We start from the raw sequence: 16,163 nt of genomic DNA on the forward strand, positions 1-16,163 counted from the left end.
AAAAAAAAAAAAAAAAAAAAAAAAAAAAAAAATAGATGAGAGGATAAAAAACTATCGCCTGCCACATTTTCTCTGCTCATGCAGTAAAACTATAGAGTCACACATTACATTTTAATTTATTATTTCTTTATTACTAACATTATCTCCAATACATTTTACAGACAGTATCCATATGTACAACTGAATGTGTAGAGTCTTGTACTGTAGGAAACAAGGGAGGGGATGTTATGGGTGGTTGGTATCCTCTTTCTCCATACAAATGCACACCTGGATTTATTTACATGAACAGATAGCTGCCACTTAACTTTAGAGTCCATTTGTTGTGGTACAATCTCATCCATAATGGTCCTCTAGCAGACAATAGCGATTATCTGGCTATTGTCACAGTTCTGGTCGCTGTGCACTGTCGTAGCCCGAGTGAGTCAGAGACCGGGTGACTGAGCTAGTGACGGTCAGTGAAGCCTTCCGGCTAGCGGCGGCGGCCTAAATACTTGCTGTCGAGAGGGCGTTGTCGGCGCGTTGCTAGTCGGTGTGTCTCTGGACTCTCTCGTGATAGGCGCGCTTGATCCAGCCTCTACTGTCGATCTTCGCGCTACATGTTGCCGACCGGTGTGCTGGCGACAGTTTACGCCAGCACCGAATGTAACTGCAGACTTACATCATTGTACGACACACAGTTTGGGAGATATGACGTAATAAACACAGAGACACACGAGGAATTAACTTTTGCTTAAAACGCAGCACAAATTACCCAGACTATACTCATCCAGTGTTTGATAATGAGGGCAGTTAGTGATTTACGACACAATTTCATAACTGTTCTGTACTTTTTCTCACTTAGATGCTGGATGCGAGATAATTAATAAATTAAGTCACTTGTAAAGTAATCAGGCTTTGAAGCTGTTTTATACATTTGAGTTAGATTCAAAAATGGTTCAAATGGCTCTGAGCACTATGGGACTTAACTTCTGAGGTCATCAGTGCCCTAAAACTTAGAACTACTTAAACCTAACTAACCTAAGGACATCACACACATCCATGCCCGAGGCAGGATTCGAGCCTGCGACCGTAGCGGTCGCGCGGTTCCAGACTGTAGCGCCTAGAACCGCTGGGCCACTGTGGCCGGCTGAGTTAGATTCTTTAAATAATCAGGGAAGATGGCTTTATGGGTTGTTTTGAGATGGGCGAAATTTTACTATCCAGGAAACAGCTTTAACGTTACCACATCGCATCTCGGAAACCATTGAACTTACTCGCAAACAATTTTTTCGTTGAAACTTCCTGGCAGATTAAAACTGTGTGCCCAACCGAGACTGGAACTCGGGACCTTTGCCCTTCGTGGGCAAGTGCTCTACCATCTGAGCTACCGAAGCACGACTCACGCCCGGTCTCACAGCTTTACTTCTGCCAGTATCTCGTCTCCTACCTTACAAACTTTACAGAAGCTCTCCTGCGAACCTTGCAGAACTAGCACTCCTGAAAGAAAGGATACTGCGGAGACATGGCTTAGCCACAGCCTGGGGGATGTTTCGCAGGAGAGCTTCTGTAAAGTTTGGAAGGTAGGAGACGAGATACTGGCAGAAGTAAAGCTGTGAGACCGGGCGTGAGTCGCGCTTCGGTAGCTGAAATGGTAGAGCACTTGCCCGCGAAAGGCAAAGGTCCCGAGTTCGAGTCTCGGTCGGGCACACAGTTTTAATCTGCCAGGAAGTTTCATATCAGCGCACACTCCGCTGCAGAGTGAAAATATCATTCTGGAACTTTTTCGTTGATTACGAAAACACTTCTCTCACTGTCGGATCTTTCCAAAGTTGCGTACTCGGTTGCGTCTGATAACTATAAGCTTCGGAAAAGTGTTTTTAGGGTTCTGTGTCTCAGTCTGTAAAACCAGAACCCTTACTTGATCACTTCGTTGTTCGTCTGTCTGTTAAGATCTATTTTCTCAGGAACGAGCAGACGTGTCCAGTTCAAATTTATGCCACATATTGAAGTCTGTGGTCCATTGGATATGCACACCTTTAAACTTCTATGTTAATGCAGTCAAAAGATATCGTCATTTATGTCACAGGTTTTCATACTCGAAAACTCACTCATCAAAACGTATAGGGTGCTTCCTGTTGACCCAGACTCATGAAATTTGGCAAAAAGCAAGGATTCACAGTACAAGTAAAGGAAAAAAAATCCGAAAATTCTTAATTTCTAATTTTGTCATTCTTTATCCGTCTGCCTCTTTGTCAGTTTGTCTGTTAAGACCCTTTTTCTCTCGAAGAGTTTCGCGTCTCCACATCATATTTATGTCATTAAAATTTTGTATCTATGTGGATCCACAGCCTCCAGATGTTCAACAAACGTAGACGTGGTTCCATATTATTGTTACGGGTGCTTAACAGCGATAAGTAGTCAAAATTAGCTAATCGCGCGATTATATAAAAATCACATTACAGCCTACTACGGACTGTGTTTACATTTATATTTATCTCATATACTAAGATCTATGGCCCCTCGGCGGTGTACATGTTTTAAGCTTCTAACAAGGGAACCTCCCCATCGCACCCCCTTCAGATTTAGTTATAAGTTGGCACAGTGGATAGGCCTTGATAAACTGAAGACAGATCAATCGAGAAAACAGGAAGAAGTTGTGTGGTTGTGTGGAACTATGAAAAAATAAGCAAAATATACAAACTGAGTAGTCCATGTGCAAGATAGGCAACATTTAGGATTGTGTGAGCCCAGGAGCGCCGTGGTCACGTGGTTAGCGTGAGCAGCTGCGGAACGAGAGGTCCTTGGTTCAAGTACTCCCTCGAGTGAAAAGTTTAAGTTTTTATTTTCAGACAATTACTATCTGTCCGTCCGTCCGTCCGATGCGAGGTAACTGCGCCGTAGTATGGAAACGCTTCACCTAAACAAACCTCGAAACAAAACATATGTTTTGAGAGAGCACAGGGAAAACTGTGCGACTGTGAAACTGTTGCATTCATTTGTTGCAGTTTATGTGACAAACTCTTATGTTTTCATCACTTTTTTGGGAGTGATTATCACATCCACAAGAAAACCTAAATCGGGCAAGGTAGAAGAATCTTTTTACCCATTCGCCAAGTGTACAAGTTAGGTGGGTCGACAACAGATTCTTGTCATGTGACGCACATGCCGTCACCATTGTCCTATAGAATATATCAGACGTGTTTTCCTGTGGAAGAATCGGTTCAGCTATGACCTTGCGATCAAATGTTTTCGGTTGCCATTGGAGAGGCACGTCCTTTCGTCTACTAATAGCACGGTTTTGCGGTGCGGTCGCAAAACACAGACACTAAACTTATTACAGTGAACAGAGACGTCAATGAACGAACGGACGGATCATAACTTTGCGAAAATAAAGAAAGTGAATTTTTCATTCGAGGGAAGACTTGAACCAAGGACTTCTCGTTCCGCAACTGCTCACGCTAACCACGGCACCACGGCGCTCCTGAGCTCAGACTTCCCTTGATGTTGCCTATCTTGCGCATGGGCTACTCAGTTTGTATATTTTGCTTATTTTTTTCATATTTCCACACAACTTCTTCCTGTTTCTCGATTGATCTGTGTTCAGTTTTTCACGGCCTATCCACTGTGCCAACTTATAACTAAATCTGAGGGGGGTGCGATGGGGAGGTTCCCTTGTAAGTCAATAAAATCAAAAGATACCGCCATTTATGGCACATAGTGTGATACTCGAAAACTTACTCATTAAAACCGTAGGGTACTTCCCGTTGACCTAGATTCATGAAATTTGCAAGAAGCAAGGTTTCACGGTACAAGTAAAGGGAAAAATCCGAAATTTGTAATTTATAATTATATATATTTCTTTTATCATTAGTTATCCAACTTAAGACTTGCAATTAAAACTGTCTCGAACGTTTTGGAATCCCTGGAACCGATATCTTCCTAATATGAATGGAGATAACGGGCAAAAACCGTCTACATCCTCGATTTCCGGAGAGGATAAACTGACTATATACACAATTAAGTTTGTACGGGACTCTCAATGCGCGAGTCCTTCTCGCACCTGACCAGGTTTTTGTTTTATACCAATACTTAACTGGTGGATAGCATGAAGTTTAGTCTCTCTGCCCTTAAAAAAGCATGTAAAGTTTCTAAAATTAATATGTGATATGGATCTCTATACTGTCTCCAATCATCTCAAAAATCTCTTCTTAGCCGGAGCTAACTTTATTCTTGAAATAGGTGAAGTTTTTGAGGCCGAGATAGTTTCCTCGTTCACTGGCAGGCACGATGTTTTGCGCAGCGGAAGTGTCAACACAGTGTGAGACGAACAATGCGAGTACCGCTCTAAGCTGCTAGTTCTGAAATGCCAACTACTTAACATCGGGCTGTAGCGTGCTGCTTTGAGACTGTTGGAATGATAAAATTAACATACGAGATCTTGCAAGCTGTATACTGCACATTGCAATGCACTTATTTTCGAAAGCGTCGTCCTTTGTTCTACGCGCATGCGCACACAGGCGAGTCATTATTCTCGCTGAATATCGTTCCACCGTTGCTGCCCGTATGCTTCGTGATGTAAAAACATTTTCCTCTTTGCTGAACTGATGTCGGACACGTACAACACACCGAAAGAAGATCAGTAAAAAAACAGAAATTAACAAGAGAATACAATTCGAGTGGTGTAACAGGGCAAGCCGGAATCCCTTTCTCTCTCTCTCTCTCTCTCTCTCTCTCTCTCTCTCTTGTAGACGCGCCTCATCTGCCGACCGTAACATGTTCCCAACCCCCAGCGCCTATACGGAATGCTGGTCGCCACCCTGCGAGCGCAACCCTTCCACGCGATGCCTAATGATGATAGCGACCATTTAAAAACTGGCACACGCCACAAAAAGCACGCCGCGTGTTTACATTGTCCGCCGGCGGCGGCAGCAGCGGCGCAGTGGGGCAGCCACAAGCCGACCCCAAATTGATTCCGCCTCCGCGGGCGGCCGCGCGCCTTCTAACAAGGGCTGCGTCTGATTGAAAAATTAGCCCTTCTCCTGCTCTCCCATCACCCCCGCGGGCCGACTTCGTGATTTGCTCCTTTGTCGGGCGTGATTCCACAGTTCCAAAAAGAACTTCACTAGCCGAAGAAAAACTCTTACCAACTCTACCTTTTTATCGCCATGATTAGTGTCACAGTGTACTGCACCCTAAAATTAAATTTCGTCTAGCTCATGAATAAGCAAAACAGACCAACTATGTTTATAAGGACCAAGAACTGAGAGAATAAATTCTTCCAATTTCTTCCCTTTACCATTGTAAATCTCCATACTGCAGATACAGCCTGTGTCACTCTTGTCCACCATCCTGACATGTGACCCATACTACGTAATCTTAGCGCTCTCCATCCTGACAAGTAACCCATACTTCGTAATCTTAGGAGGGTTGTACGTTCGAATCCTCAGGTGTACTCTCCATGGAATCGTCCCCTCGCCCAAAGAGAACTGTTGGTTTGGTTTGTAAAGTGTCCTGAATCTAGTGAGGATATAATCCAGCGCTAGCTAAACTTTGAAGAGTCTCTCAGAGCTATTTTTCAATTTCGTCTTCTCCTTAAAGTGCCAGAATGTCCAGTCAAAATCTATTGCGACTCACGGTCTCTGAAAATACTGGGGTAGCTATTAGAGGGTATGTTGACCAATAATCTTTTCATCTCTCTTTCCTTGTTTGTCCCACTAGAATAATTGGGCGAAGGAATTTCTTCATGACTCTTTGTGTAACAGGAGTCCACTTGAGTGCTTTGGGCGAAGCTTTACGTTTCACTGAGGTTTGATCATGATAGTGTACATCGTCTTCCAAAACAGTTAAAACTAGTCGTCACCAAACAATCGGGTAATCACAGAGGCAACAGGGCCACATTAGATGCTACAGAATCACATTCAGCTGGGTAGGAAATGACCACAGGGTGACCTTCAAAAGGTTGAAAGTGTGGCTGAATGTCAGTTTTTCACCAGTCATGGTTATCATTATGGCAGCACGTATCACTCATAAGAACGGAACCACCATCGTTATCGTCGAAATCACTTGATAACATTGCCACCTTACACTCCTTTATAGGTCTAAAACTATCACTGGATTCGTCCACAGAGCCATAAATATATTCCTGCATACAGTATTATCCAGTTCCTCAAACTCACTAGGAACATCTGAATAGAGTCTTTGCTGAATATCGTGGCCGATAAATGCGCGTGAGGGGAGGGGGGGGGGTGTTACGGGCAGATGCTGTAGGGGAAAAGCCGAGTGCTTGAGGGGAAGTGCGGTTCTAAATTAAAGCCAACGCTCACAGTTTTTGTAAAATGCATGGTGACCATTCAGAGAGATCTGTTACCTCTGTTTTAGTTGGTATCTAAAAAGAATCACGCTGAAAACGCAGCGATTTATTTTCGCTTGGCTTGTTAACCGTTTGTAACTGTCAGAGAAACGTCACGAGTCGCTAATTTTGAATAGAACCTATACATTTCTCTTGCTGCCATCTTAAAATTTGCTTCTCTTGCCAAAACATAACCGAGTTTACACAGTGTCACCTCACTAACATGTTGTGCAGATGCAAATGCGAGAGAATTTCGAAACAATGATTTATTAAGTGAGAAACTGAGAAAAAGTAAGGTCAGTAGCTTATGAAAAAGACATCCTCGGTACAAAATAAACATGTAATGCCTGCACTTATGTTGTTCCAAAACTCCCAACATTTCTCGTTTCACTAGCTATCGATGGCCCTTAAAAGTTACATTCTTTGATCGGGAGAGTCTGTAGTTGGTGGAATATTGAAGTTGTATTTAATAACCACATGGCAAAATACTTTCCTCTTTGCTTGCTATCATTTTCCAAAATCTCATTTCAATATCTCAAACCGTTTATGAAATGTGAGGAATGTTGTGGATAGTTCACTGTGGCTTTATCGCTAGCGCGGCGCGATCGCAAACGAATGTGCTACATCAGATCAATTTTCTCGAGATTGGTGGCAGATAGAGACCTCCTCCCAAGTCCAAAGAAAAATTCGATCTGTTAGCTACATTTAATATACAGTAACATATTATGTAATATGCACCAAACGAAAAATTATAGCGGCTCCTATTTTTCATTGCAAACTTTTTTTTCGAATTTCGCGCAGTGTATTACTTTCGTGTAAATATCACAGTAACTATGACCGTCAACGAAATGATGGGCACGTCATCATCAGCCTAACAAATAAAGGTACAAGTACCGCAAAAATGATTATTTTAAAACACTGTCGGTCTCCCATTACAAACAAACGAAAAAACTTCGGACGAAAATTAGTCACTGTGCATCGTCGACCGTATGTTGCGCGGGCTTTATTCGTCGGCGAAAACCTCCGAAAGCATTTTTCCAAGACTTCGTTTCCTTCCGTTTTAGCCGGCCGCGGTGGTCTCGCGGTTCTAGGCGCGCAGTCCGGAACCGTGCGACCGCTACGGTCGCAGGTTCGAATCCTGCCTCGGGCATGGATGTGTGTGATGTCCTGAGGTTAGTTAGGTTTAAGTAGTTCTAAGTTCTAGGGGACTAATAACCACAGCAGTTGAGTCCCATAGTGCTCAGAGCCATTTTTGAACCTTCCGTTTTCTGTACTGTCCGAAATATCAAAATACATTTACGATGCTAAATTAGCAAAAGGTACTACTCTACCAGCGTATTATAGCACTTGGCCTCCAGTGGCCGTTATCGAAAACACGCGGTGACGTTAAACTACACAATTACACGGTTACTAGGGAATGCGCACGGCGCTGAGAATTATTTTAAGACAGTTGTGGATATACTTCTTTCAGCGTGTCCTCGTGAGGTATCATGATGGAAATTCGCGATACTCTGACCGAAGCGTTTTCACTCCCAAGGTGCAATTGTATCGTCTTCTGCTGTAGTTGGAGTCAAAAGCGATGGCAGTCAAGTTAAGGCTTATTCTGCGCCTCTACGTCACGCATTCTCCGACACCCAATGAGCGTTCAGTAGTGTTCTAAGCGCTCTGCTGTGAATATTGTTCCCATTTCGAGCATTCAACGTTATCCTAGCGAGTTACACTACTGGCCTTTGAAATTGCTACACTACGAAGATGACGTGCTACAGACGCGAAATTTAACCGACAGGAAGAAGGTGCTGTGATATGCAAATGATTAGCTTTTCAGGGCATTCACACAAGGTTGGCGCCGGTGGCGACACCTACAACTTGCTGACATGAGGAAAGTTTCCAACCGATTTCTCATACACAAACAGCAGTTGACCGACGTTGCCTGGCAAAACGTTGTTGTGATGCCTCGTGTAAGGAGGAGAAATCCGTACCATCACGTTTCCGACTTGATAAAGGTCGGATTGTAGCCTATCGCGATTGCGGTTTATCGTATCGCGACACTGCTGTTCGCGTTGGTCGAGATCCAATGAATGTTAGCAGAATATGGAATCGGTGGTTTCAGGAGGGTAATACGGAACGCCCTGCTGGATCCCAACGGCCTCGTATCGCAAGCAGTCGAGATGACAGGCATCTTATCCGCATGGCTGTAACGGATCGTGCAGCCACATCTCGATCCCTGAGTCAACAGATGGGGACGTTTGCAAGACAACAAACATCTGCACGAACAGTTCGACGACGTTTGCAGCAGCATGGACTATCAGCTCGGAGACCATGGCTGCGGTTACCCTTGACACTGCATCACAGACAGGAGCGCCTACGATGGTGTACTCAACGACGAACATGGGTGCACGAATGCCAAAACGTCATTTTTTCGGAAGAATCCAGGTTCTGTTTACAGGATCATGATGGTCGCATCCGTGTTGGGCGACATCGCGGTGAGCGCACATTGGAAGCGTGTATTCGTCATCGCCATACTGGCGTATCACCCGGCGTGATGGTACGGGGTGCCATTGGTTACACGTCTCGGTCACCTCTTGTTCGCATTAACGGCACTTTCAACAGTGGACGTTACATTTCAGATTTGTTACGACCCGTGGCTCTACCCTTCATTCGATCCCTACGAAACCATACATTTCACCAGGAAATTGCACTATCGCATGTTGCAGGTCCTGTACGGGCCTTTCTGGATACAGAAAAAGTTCGATTGCTGCTCTGGCCAGCACATTCTCCAGATCTCTCACCAATTGAAAACGTCTGGTCAATGGTGACCGAGCAGGCTCGTCACAATACGCCAGTCACTGCTCTTGATGAACTGTGGTATCGTGTTGAAGCTGCATGGGCAGCTGTACCTGTACACGCCATCCAAAGCTCCGTTTGACTCAATGCCCAGGCGTATCGAGGCCGTTATTACGGCCAGAGGTGGTTGTTCTGGGTACTGATTTCTCAGGATGTATACACCCAAATTGCGTGAAAATGTAATCACATGTCAGTTCTAGTATAATATATTTGTCCAATGAATAACTGTTTATCATCTGCAGTTCTTGGTGTACAATTTTAATGGCTAGTAGTGTATTTATTGAATTTTTTTCCATTTGTTGCGAATTGTCATGGCTGATGGTGGTGGTAAGAGACAAATTCTACTCAAGCAAGTGAGAGACTAATTTGCAGAATGCACACTTTTATTAAGTGAAAAGCATTGAGAGAAGGTGCATAAATATTCAGTCAGATATCGATAAGATTTCAATGTGGTGTAGCGATTGGCAACTTGCTCTGAATGTTCAGAAATGTTAAATTTTTCGTTTCACAAAACGAAAAATCGTAGTATCCTACGAGTATAGTATAAATGAGTTACTGTTGGAATCGGCCAAATCAGACAAATACCTGGGTGTAACACTTCGCAGGGATGTGAAATGGAATGATCACATAGATTCAGTCGTGGGTAAAGCAGGTGGTAAACTTTGGCTTACTGCTAGAATAGTGGTGAAGTGCAATCAGTCTTCAAAAGAGATTGTTTAAAAATCGCTCGTGCCACAAGTTCTGCAATATTGCTCAAATGCGTGGGACCCGTACAAGATAGGAGTAACAGGGGATATTGAAGGTATACAGAGAAGGGCAGCACGAACGGTCACAGGTTTGTTTAATCCTTGGGCGAGTGTCACAGAGATACGGAAGCAACTAAACTGGCAGACTCTTAAACACAGACGTAAACTATCCGGAGAAAGTCTGTTAACAAAGTTTCAAGTACCGGCTTTAAACGACTACTCTAGGAATGTACTACAATTCCCTACGAATCGCTCACTTAGGGATCGTGAGAATAAGATTAGAATAATTACTACACGCAAAGAGGCATTCTACAATCATTCTTACCGCGCTCCATACGGACGTACCCACTGCCACGCACCTCACAGTGGTTTGCAGAGTACAGATGTAGATGTGCATGTATGCGCGTATTGTAACTGTCGCTTGGAATCGGCAACAGTGCAATCTAAACCGTTTGTCGACCTGCGCGAACGGCCATCGTTTGTGGATCGGACTATATTACATGAAGGCAATTGCATTTGCCACGTTGGCTACGGGTGTAAACATCTAACTGGACGAAGTCTACAGGCAGCGTGTAGTAGTTGCGAGTCCGTCACAGATGGCGTGCGAAACACGAATAAACTCGGAATCCGTCTTCTATGTGTTAACAAGATGTTGTTTCGACCTGCTATAATTGAATGAACAGAAAACTCTATTTGAAACTGCCTTATCATTTTTTAGGGTTCCAGCTGAGGTGCTATTTTATCTTTACCTGAATTTTTGACAAATTCCTTCCTTGCCTTCGTCAGGTTTCAAACGTGGTCTCTGCTCCTGGATCATATCTGTGACCAACGAAATCTGCACTCGACAGCTGGCGAAGACAATGAACGAAGTTGTCCAAAATTCGTATGAAGATAACGTGATAACATGACTGCTAACACGGAAATTTGTAAACCATCAATTTCGACATTTAGAAGTGCCTGCAGTGCTACGAGGTACTTTTGTTTTGCAGGAGGACCCCCGCGACCTGCTGCAGATGACGCTGGACCAGATCTGCGAGCTGCAGAGGTCTCTGCAGTCGCCCCACGCCGACGCCCACGCCTCCGATTACGGTTCGTTTGTTTGCTTGTTTATTGTGCTATACAAACAATTCTGCTACTTCCATCACTGGGTAGTAACTGTTGTAGCGCTTTAGAGGGTGTGTCGGATGTTTCAGTGCCGAATCAGTTCGCGTATAGGATAGTACAACAGCTTTTGCTGTGTATCATGTTCTTCACTAAAAGTCTGCGCACTCAGCTGTCGGCATATAAAACCGGTAAATTAAATAATAAACACTGCGATACTACATTCGACGTCTGTTCTTGTATAATTTTATAATGCTTAGTTTAAAGTCTCTCGAGTTAACAGTGGGAAGAGAGGTTTCTTGCGAAATGTAGCTGCAGCCATGATCTCGTAATGTAAATATATAAACAAAAAAAATTAAATTTAAGTAGGACTTGCGCACTGAGGGTTCCGTACAAACATAATTATGTATATATGTATCATTTAACCATCCTGGGAATCGTGATTTACAACGATTTTCCACTGTTTTCGATAGAAATACTGGCAAGATATCAGTCTCGGAAATTCCAAGACTGTATCAAAATCTCTAAGTAGTTCCTCGGATATACAAAAAGAAGCGAGCGAGGGACTTCAGTTTATATAAATAGATATAGAAGACTTAATAAAATATTATTATTTACTTTATATAACATGACCAGAACTTACGTTTTATGTTTGCACGCAGTAACGTTCGTGTATTATGCTTTTGACGGATGAGCAATGCATTGTATGTTCCAATGGCAAAAAGATATGTTTTAGGTGATATAATTACAGTTTAACAGTTTCCAGATCTTCTTACTTTACTTGTACTGTGAAACCTTGCTTCTTGCCAAATTTAATGATTCTACAACGGCAAGTAGCTGTAGGTTTTGATGAGCTAGTTTTCGAGTATCAAAATGTATGACATAAATCGCAGTAGCTTTTGACTGAATTTACTTAGAAGCTTGAAAGTTTTCCTCTGACAAGTGACCATAGACTTTGACATGTTACATACATTTGAGCTTGATGCGTCTACCTATTCCTTAGTAAAAGGGTTCCTAACAGTCGAACAGACAGACAGGAGGACAACGAAGGGCTCTGTTTTGGACACATGGAACCCTAAAAACATATTGAGATATAATTTAAATATAGATATTGCTTCATTTACTTTGATAAAAACCATCCAAACAGCTGCAGAGTACTAATTTATAAATAATCTGACTAAACACTGAGCTTCAAAATTTTTCATATTCTAAAAGTCATTACCTTCCCAAAATAGCTCATTAGGAAGGTCACAGGACGGAATGTTCTCGATGCACTTTGAATTGTGTTCAAAAAGTCTCTCCACAATGCCGTATGATTGTTAGCCGCGCGTGTCGTATGCCGCAGTGAATATACCGAAGTTAAACTGATTGTCAGTGAAATACAAGTTATTAATTTATTGAATATTCATTTTTACTTACAAATTTTCACATTAAATGTTGAAAGTGTCCTTCCTGTTGTTGAATGCACAATTCAATTCCCCTAACCATGTTTCCAAACACAAGTTGTAACATTTCTTCTGTAACAGAAGCAGTGAAAGTGGATATTGCAGTTTTCAATTCATCGATGGGCTTTGGACGGCTGCATCCCAGAAGAAATAGACAGTTGGTGTTAAGTGAGGCGATCGTGGAGACCAAAGTTCCTGAGAAATTGTGCGATCACCAAAAACAACAGCAAGCAGCGACATTGAAACGCGAGCTGTACGCGCGGTTGCACCATCTTGTTGAAAATAAACGTTCAGTATTTCACTTAACACAAGTTCTCCTATGAATGGGTACACAATATCACTGCAGTATCGTTGTGCGTTTATTGTTTCGTTGAAAAATATGGGACCCGCAATCCGACGTCTAGAAATTGCAATCCAAACTCCGATTTTCACAGAATGAAGTGGTTCCTCATGAATACACAATGGATTTGCAGTATTCCACACACGAGAATTTTGCGAGTTCATGTACCCGGATAAATGAAACCACGTTTCATCAGTGAAAAACATTTCATTAAGAATATCCCTTCCATTGGTTGATTTGAACCATTGACAATAATGCAGTCTCTTGCCATGTTCAGTATTTTTCAGTTCTTGCACGACTGTCACTTTGTATGGGAAAAGTTCTAATTTTTTCCTTACAGCTGTGTGGGCCGTTCCGACACTAACATCGATTTTCTGGGCGAGTTTTCTTACTGACTTGTTCGGACTCACGGACATTTTATCGGAAATATCGAGTAGCTTATCCTCAGACAAAACGCTAGGACGACCACTTCTCGGTGCATCTGTCACTGAACCCTACTTCGAAAGTTGTGAATCAGATTTCGCACAGTATCGTCATGTGGGAGTGTTGTCACCGGGAAAACTGAATTAAATCATTGACGAACTGAAACTGTGTAATTTCCGCCAGCTTTGAACACTTTTTCGACTAAAAACACACTTTCTTCAATGGTTAGCATTTTAACAGTGACAAAAACGAAACAAATGAACAAAGGAACTAAACTTAAACGTTTACGTCAACACGTAACGTCACACACCAACGTTAGGTCTACTACTGAGGCTGGCTGAGATAAACGAAACAGTGGAATGTTGGGAGAGTCCACTTGAAGGGAAGTAACTCAGGCAGGCGAACAATCATACTGCGCGCGCGGCTAACAATCAAACGGCACAGAGGAGAGACTTTTTAAACACACCGTACAAGGATAAAGCGCTTAAGCTGCGTCTCAAATCTAAATACTACAACACTCTTGATTCACACAAATGCTGATACTGCAATCATATTCAGAAATTTGTAATACCGAAGTAAGCAGTGTATGTATGTCCTCCACGGCAGATAATCCCAAAGGGCCGTTGGGATCCGGTGTGGCGTTGAGTTTGGTCTTCCTGAACCCATCAGTTCCATATGGCAGTCGTGGTATCTCGAACAATAGGAGTAGCAATATCGCTGATGAATGAATCGCAGTCACGACTGATTACGGTCCTATCGCTGTTTAATTCCTTCACGAGCTGCTAGTCGTATCTCCTTCTTACGAAAAAGGCGAGGCTTAATATGGTGTTCTCACAAACAAACAACATTCAGATGCAATTTCTGAATTTGAAACATGAAACATATATTTCCTCGCATACAAAATGTACATGGCGTTACTCCTGTCTGCGGTGAAATGCATATCCATGTCAGTTTTATGCTTGTTGTATGTTACCTTAACGGTGTTGGAACTGTGATGTCCAGTTTCGGAGGACCTAGAATATACAGGCATAATATACGCTACATATACCGGGTGATCCAAAAAGAAAGAACAGAATTCAATTGTTTATTACAGACAAAGTCTAAAAGATAGAAACACATTGCACATGTCATTGGATAGAAGAAGGTTCAAAGTTTTGACATAGCTGCACTGTTTTTTGTTTGTAGCAACATGGTAACTACACCACAAGAGAAATCAACCTGTGTGTTGGAATCTGCGCGAGGTCATTCCATTGTACAAGTGCAACCTGCATTCCGCCGTCGATTCCATTGTTCAAGTGCAACCTGCATTCCGCAGTCGTTTCAGTAAAATGACAGATTTATAGCTGGCACACAGAATTCTTGGAAGATGGTTGCATATACAAAGGGAAGAGCACTTGTCAGCCAGGTACGTCTGATAAAAATGTCGAGCGTACCCGAGAATCGTTCACACGGAGCTTACGGAAGCCCACAGAAAGACAATGCAGGAACTTCAACTGCTTCAAACAACGATGTCTCGTGTTCTGAAACGATTCCTGCGTATGAACTCTTACAGTTGCAGTGTAACGCAGCAATTACGTCCCGGCGACAATAACAGAAGGTACGAATTTTGCACTTCGGTTCTTGAGGACATGGCAGAGGACACTTTTTCCGAACGATTCGCCTTTTAGGACGAGTCGACGTTCCATCTATTGGGTGAAGTTCATGATATAAGAATTTGGGTCACAAAATACTGTCGTCTTCGTCGAAAATGAGACCCACCGAAACTGAATGTCTTTTGTACCGTTTATGTTCACAAGGTTTATGGACCTTTCTCGTTTTCGGAGAAAATGTGACAGGAACATCATACCTGGACGTGGCGTAAAACTGGTTGTTTCCTCAAGTTCACTAAGATTCCAATGATTTCACTTTTATCCATGGCACTTTCATCTTGAGGTGCGGCGTTATGTTAACAACACCACCTGTGTTGCTGGGAAGTGACCGATAACAAACTCCGTGTCGTCAAGCCCACAACTCGGCCGTGGCGTACTTCCTTCCAGCCACGTCGACGGGACGAGCTCCTCCTTACTCGGTTTCGCATCGGCCACAGCCCTATGACGCATGGATTTTTACTCCGGCGAGAGGACCCTCCGATGTGTGGTGCTTGTGGTGTGCAGATCACGGTGCACCACATTTTACTGGACTGCATTTTATTTGCTGACCAGCGGACTGCAGCGGATTTGCCGGCGGATCTGCGGTCTATTTTATGCAATGATCAAACGAATGTGGTTCGCTTTTTAAAGTTTTGTGAATTGTCCCACGTTTTTAACAAGATTTTGGGGAGATGTTTTTAATGTGTCAACAGGGTGGCTGGCTCACCCAAGTTTTTTGTAAGTGGTCAGCCAGTCACATTTCCCTGTGCTGTTCTTTTAGCTCTTCTGTGTTTTGTTTTCCCTCTGTTTTAATTTCTAGATTAGCTATCTTGCCTCCTCATTGGTTTTAGTGCCTGGGGGAGTGCATGTGCGACAGAGTACTTGTGTGGTCATTTCGTGTGCATGCGTGTACGACAGTTTTCGTTCTTATCCACTTTCGTTTATTTTAATCATTGTTAAGACGCTGATAACCTTTCCGTTGGGCGCCCATAAGATTCCCAAACCACACACAGCATCACCACCCAACAACGTTGGAATGGAACAGGTGGACAACAAGATCTTATTCGTTGCTTTTGGCCTCCCAGGTCACCAAACGTCACACCTTGCAATTTTTATCTATGGTATATAAAAGATAAGAATTTTTGTACCACCTATGGCAGTTGATCTTCAAGAGCAGAGAAATCGAATTGTTGAAGCTGTTTATTCAGTAAACAGGGACCTGTTGATTCGTGTGTGGAATGATATGGACTACCGTTTCGAAGTTTCTCGGGCAACGCATGATCCTCATGTTGCTTGTATGGTATACTG

General features: G+C 43.0%; 1 protein-coding gene across 1 annotated transcript in view; it reads left to right on the top strand.

Annotated features, from left to right (window-relative positions):
• The window catches only part of LOC124775278, a 271,141-nt gene that overhangs the window by 182,436 nt on the left and 72,542 nt on the right, over positions 1 to 16,163 (top strand). The window contains exon 3 of the mRNA XM_047250116.1: positions 10,908 to 11,007. Coding sequence (XP_047106072.1) covers positions 10,908 to 11,007 — 100 coding nt within the window. The remainder of the gene's footprint in view (positions 1 to 10,907; positions 11,008 to 16,163) is intronic.

The sequence above is a fragment of the Schistocerca piceifrons genome, chromosome 2 (genome assembly GCF_021461385.2).
Source record: "Schistocerca piceifrons isolate TAMUIC-IGC-003096 chromosome 2, iqSchPice1.1, whole genome shotgun sequence".
Classification (NCBI taxonomy): Eukaryota; Metazoa; Arthropoda; class Insecta; order Orthoptera; family Acrididae; genus Schistocerca; species Schistocerca piceifrons.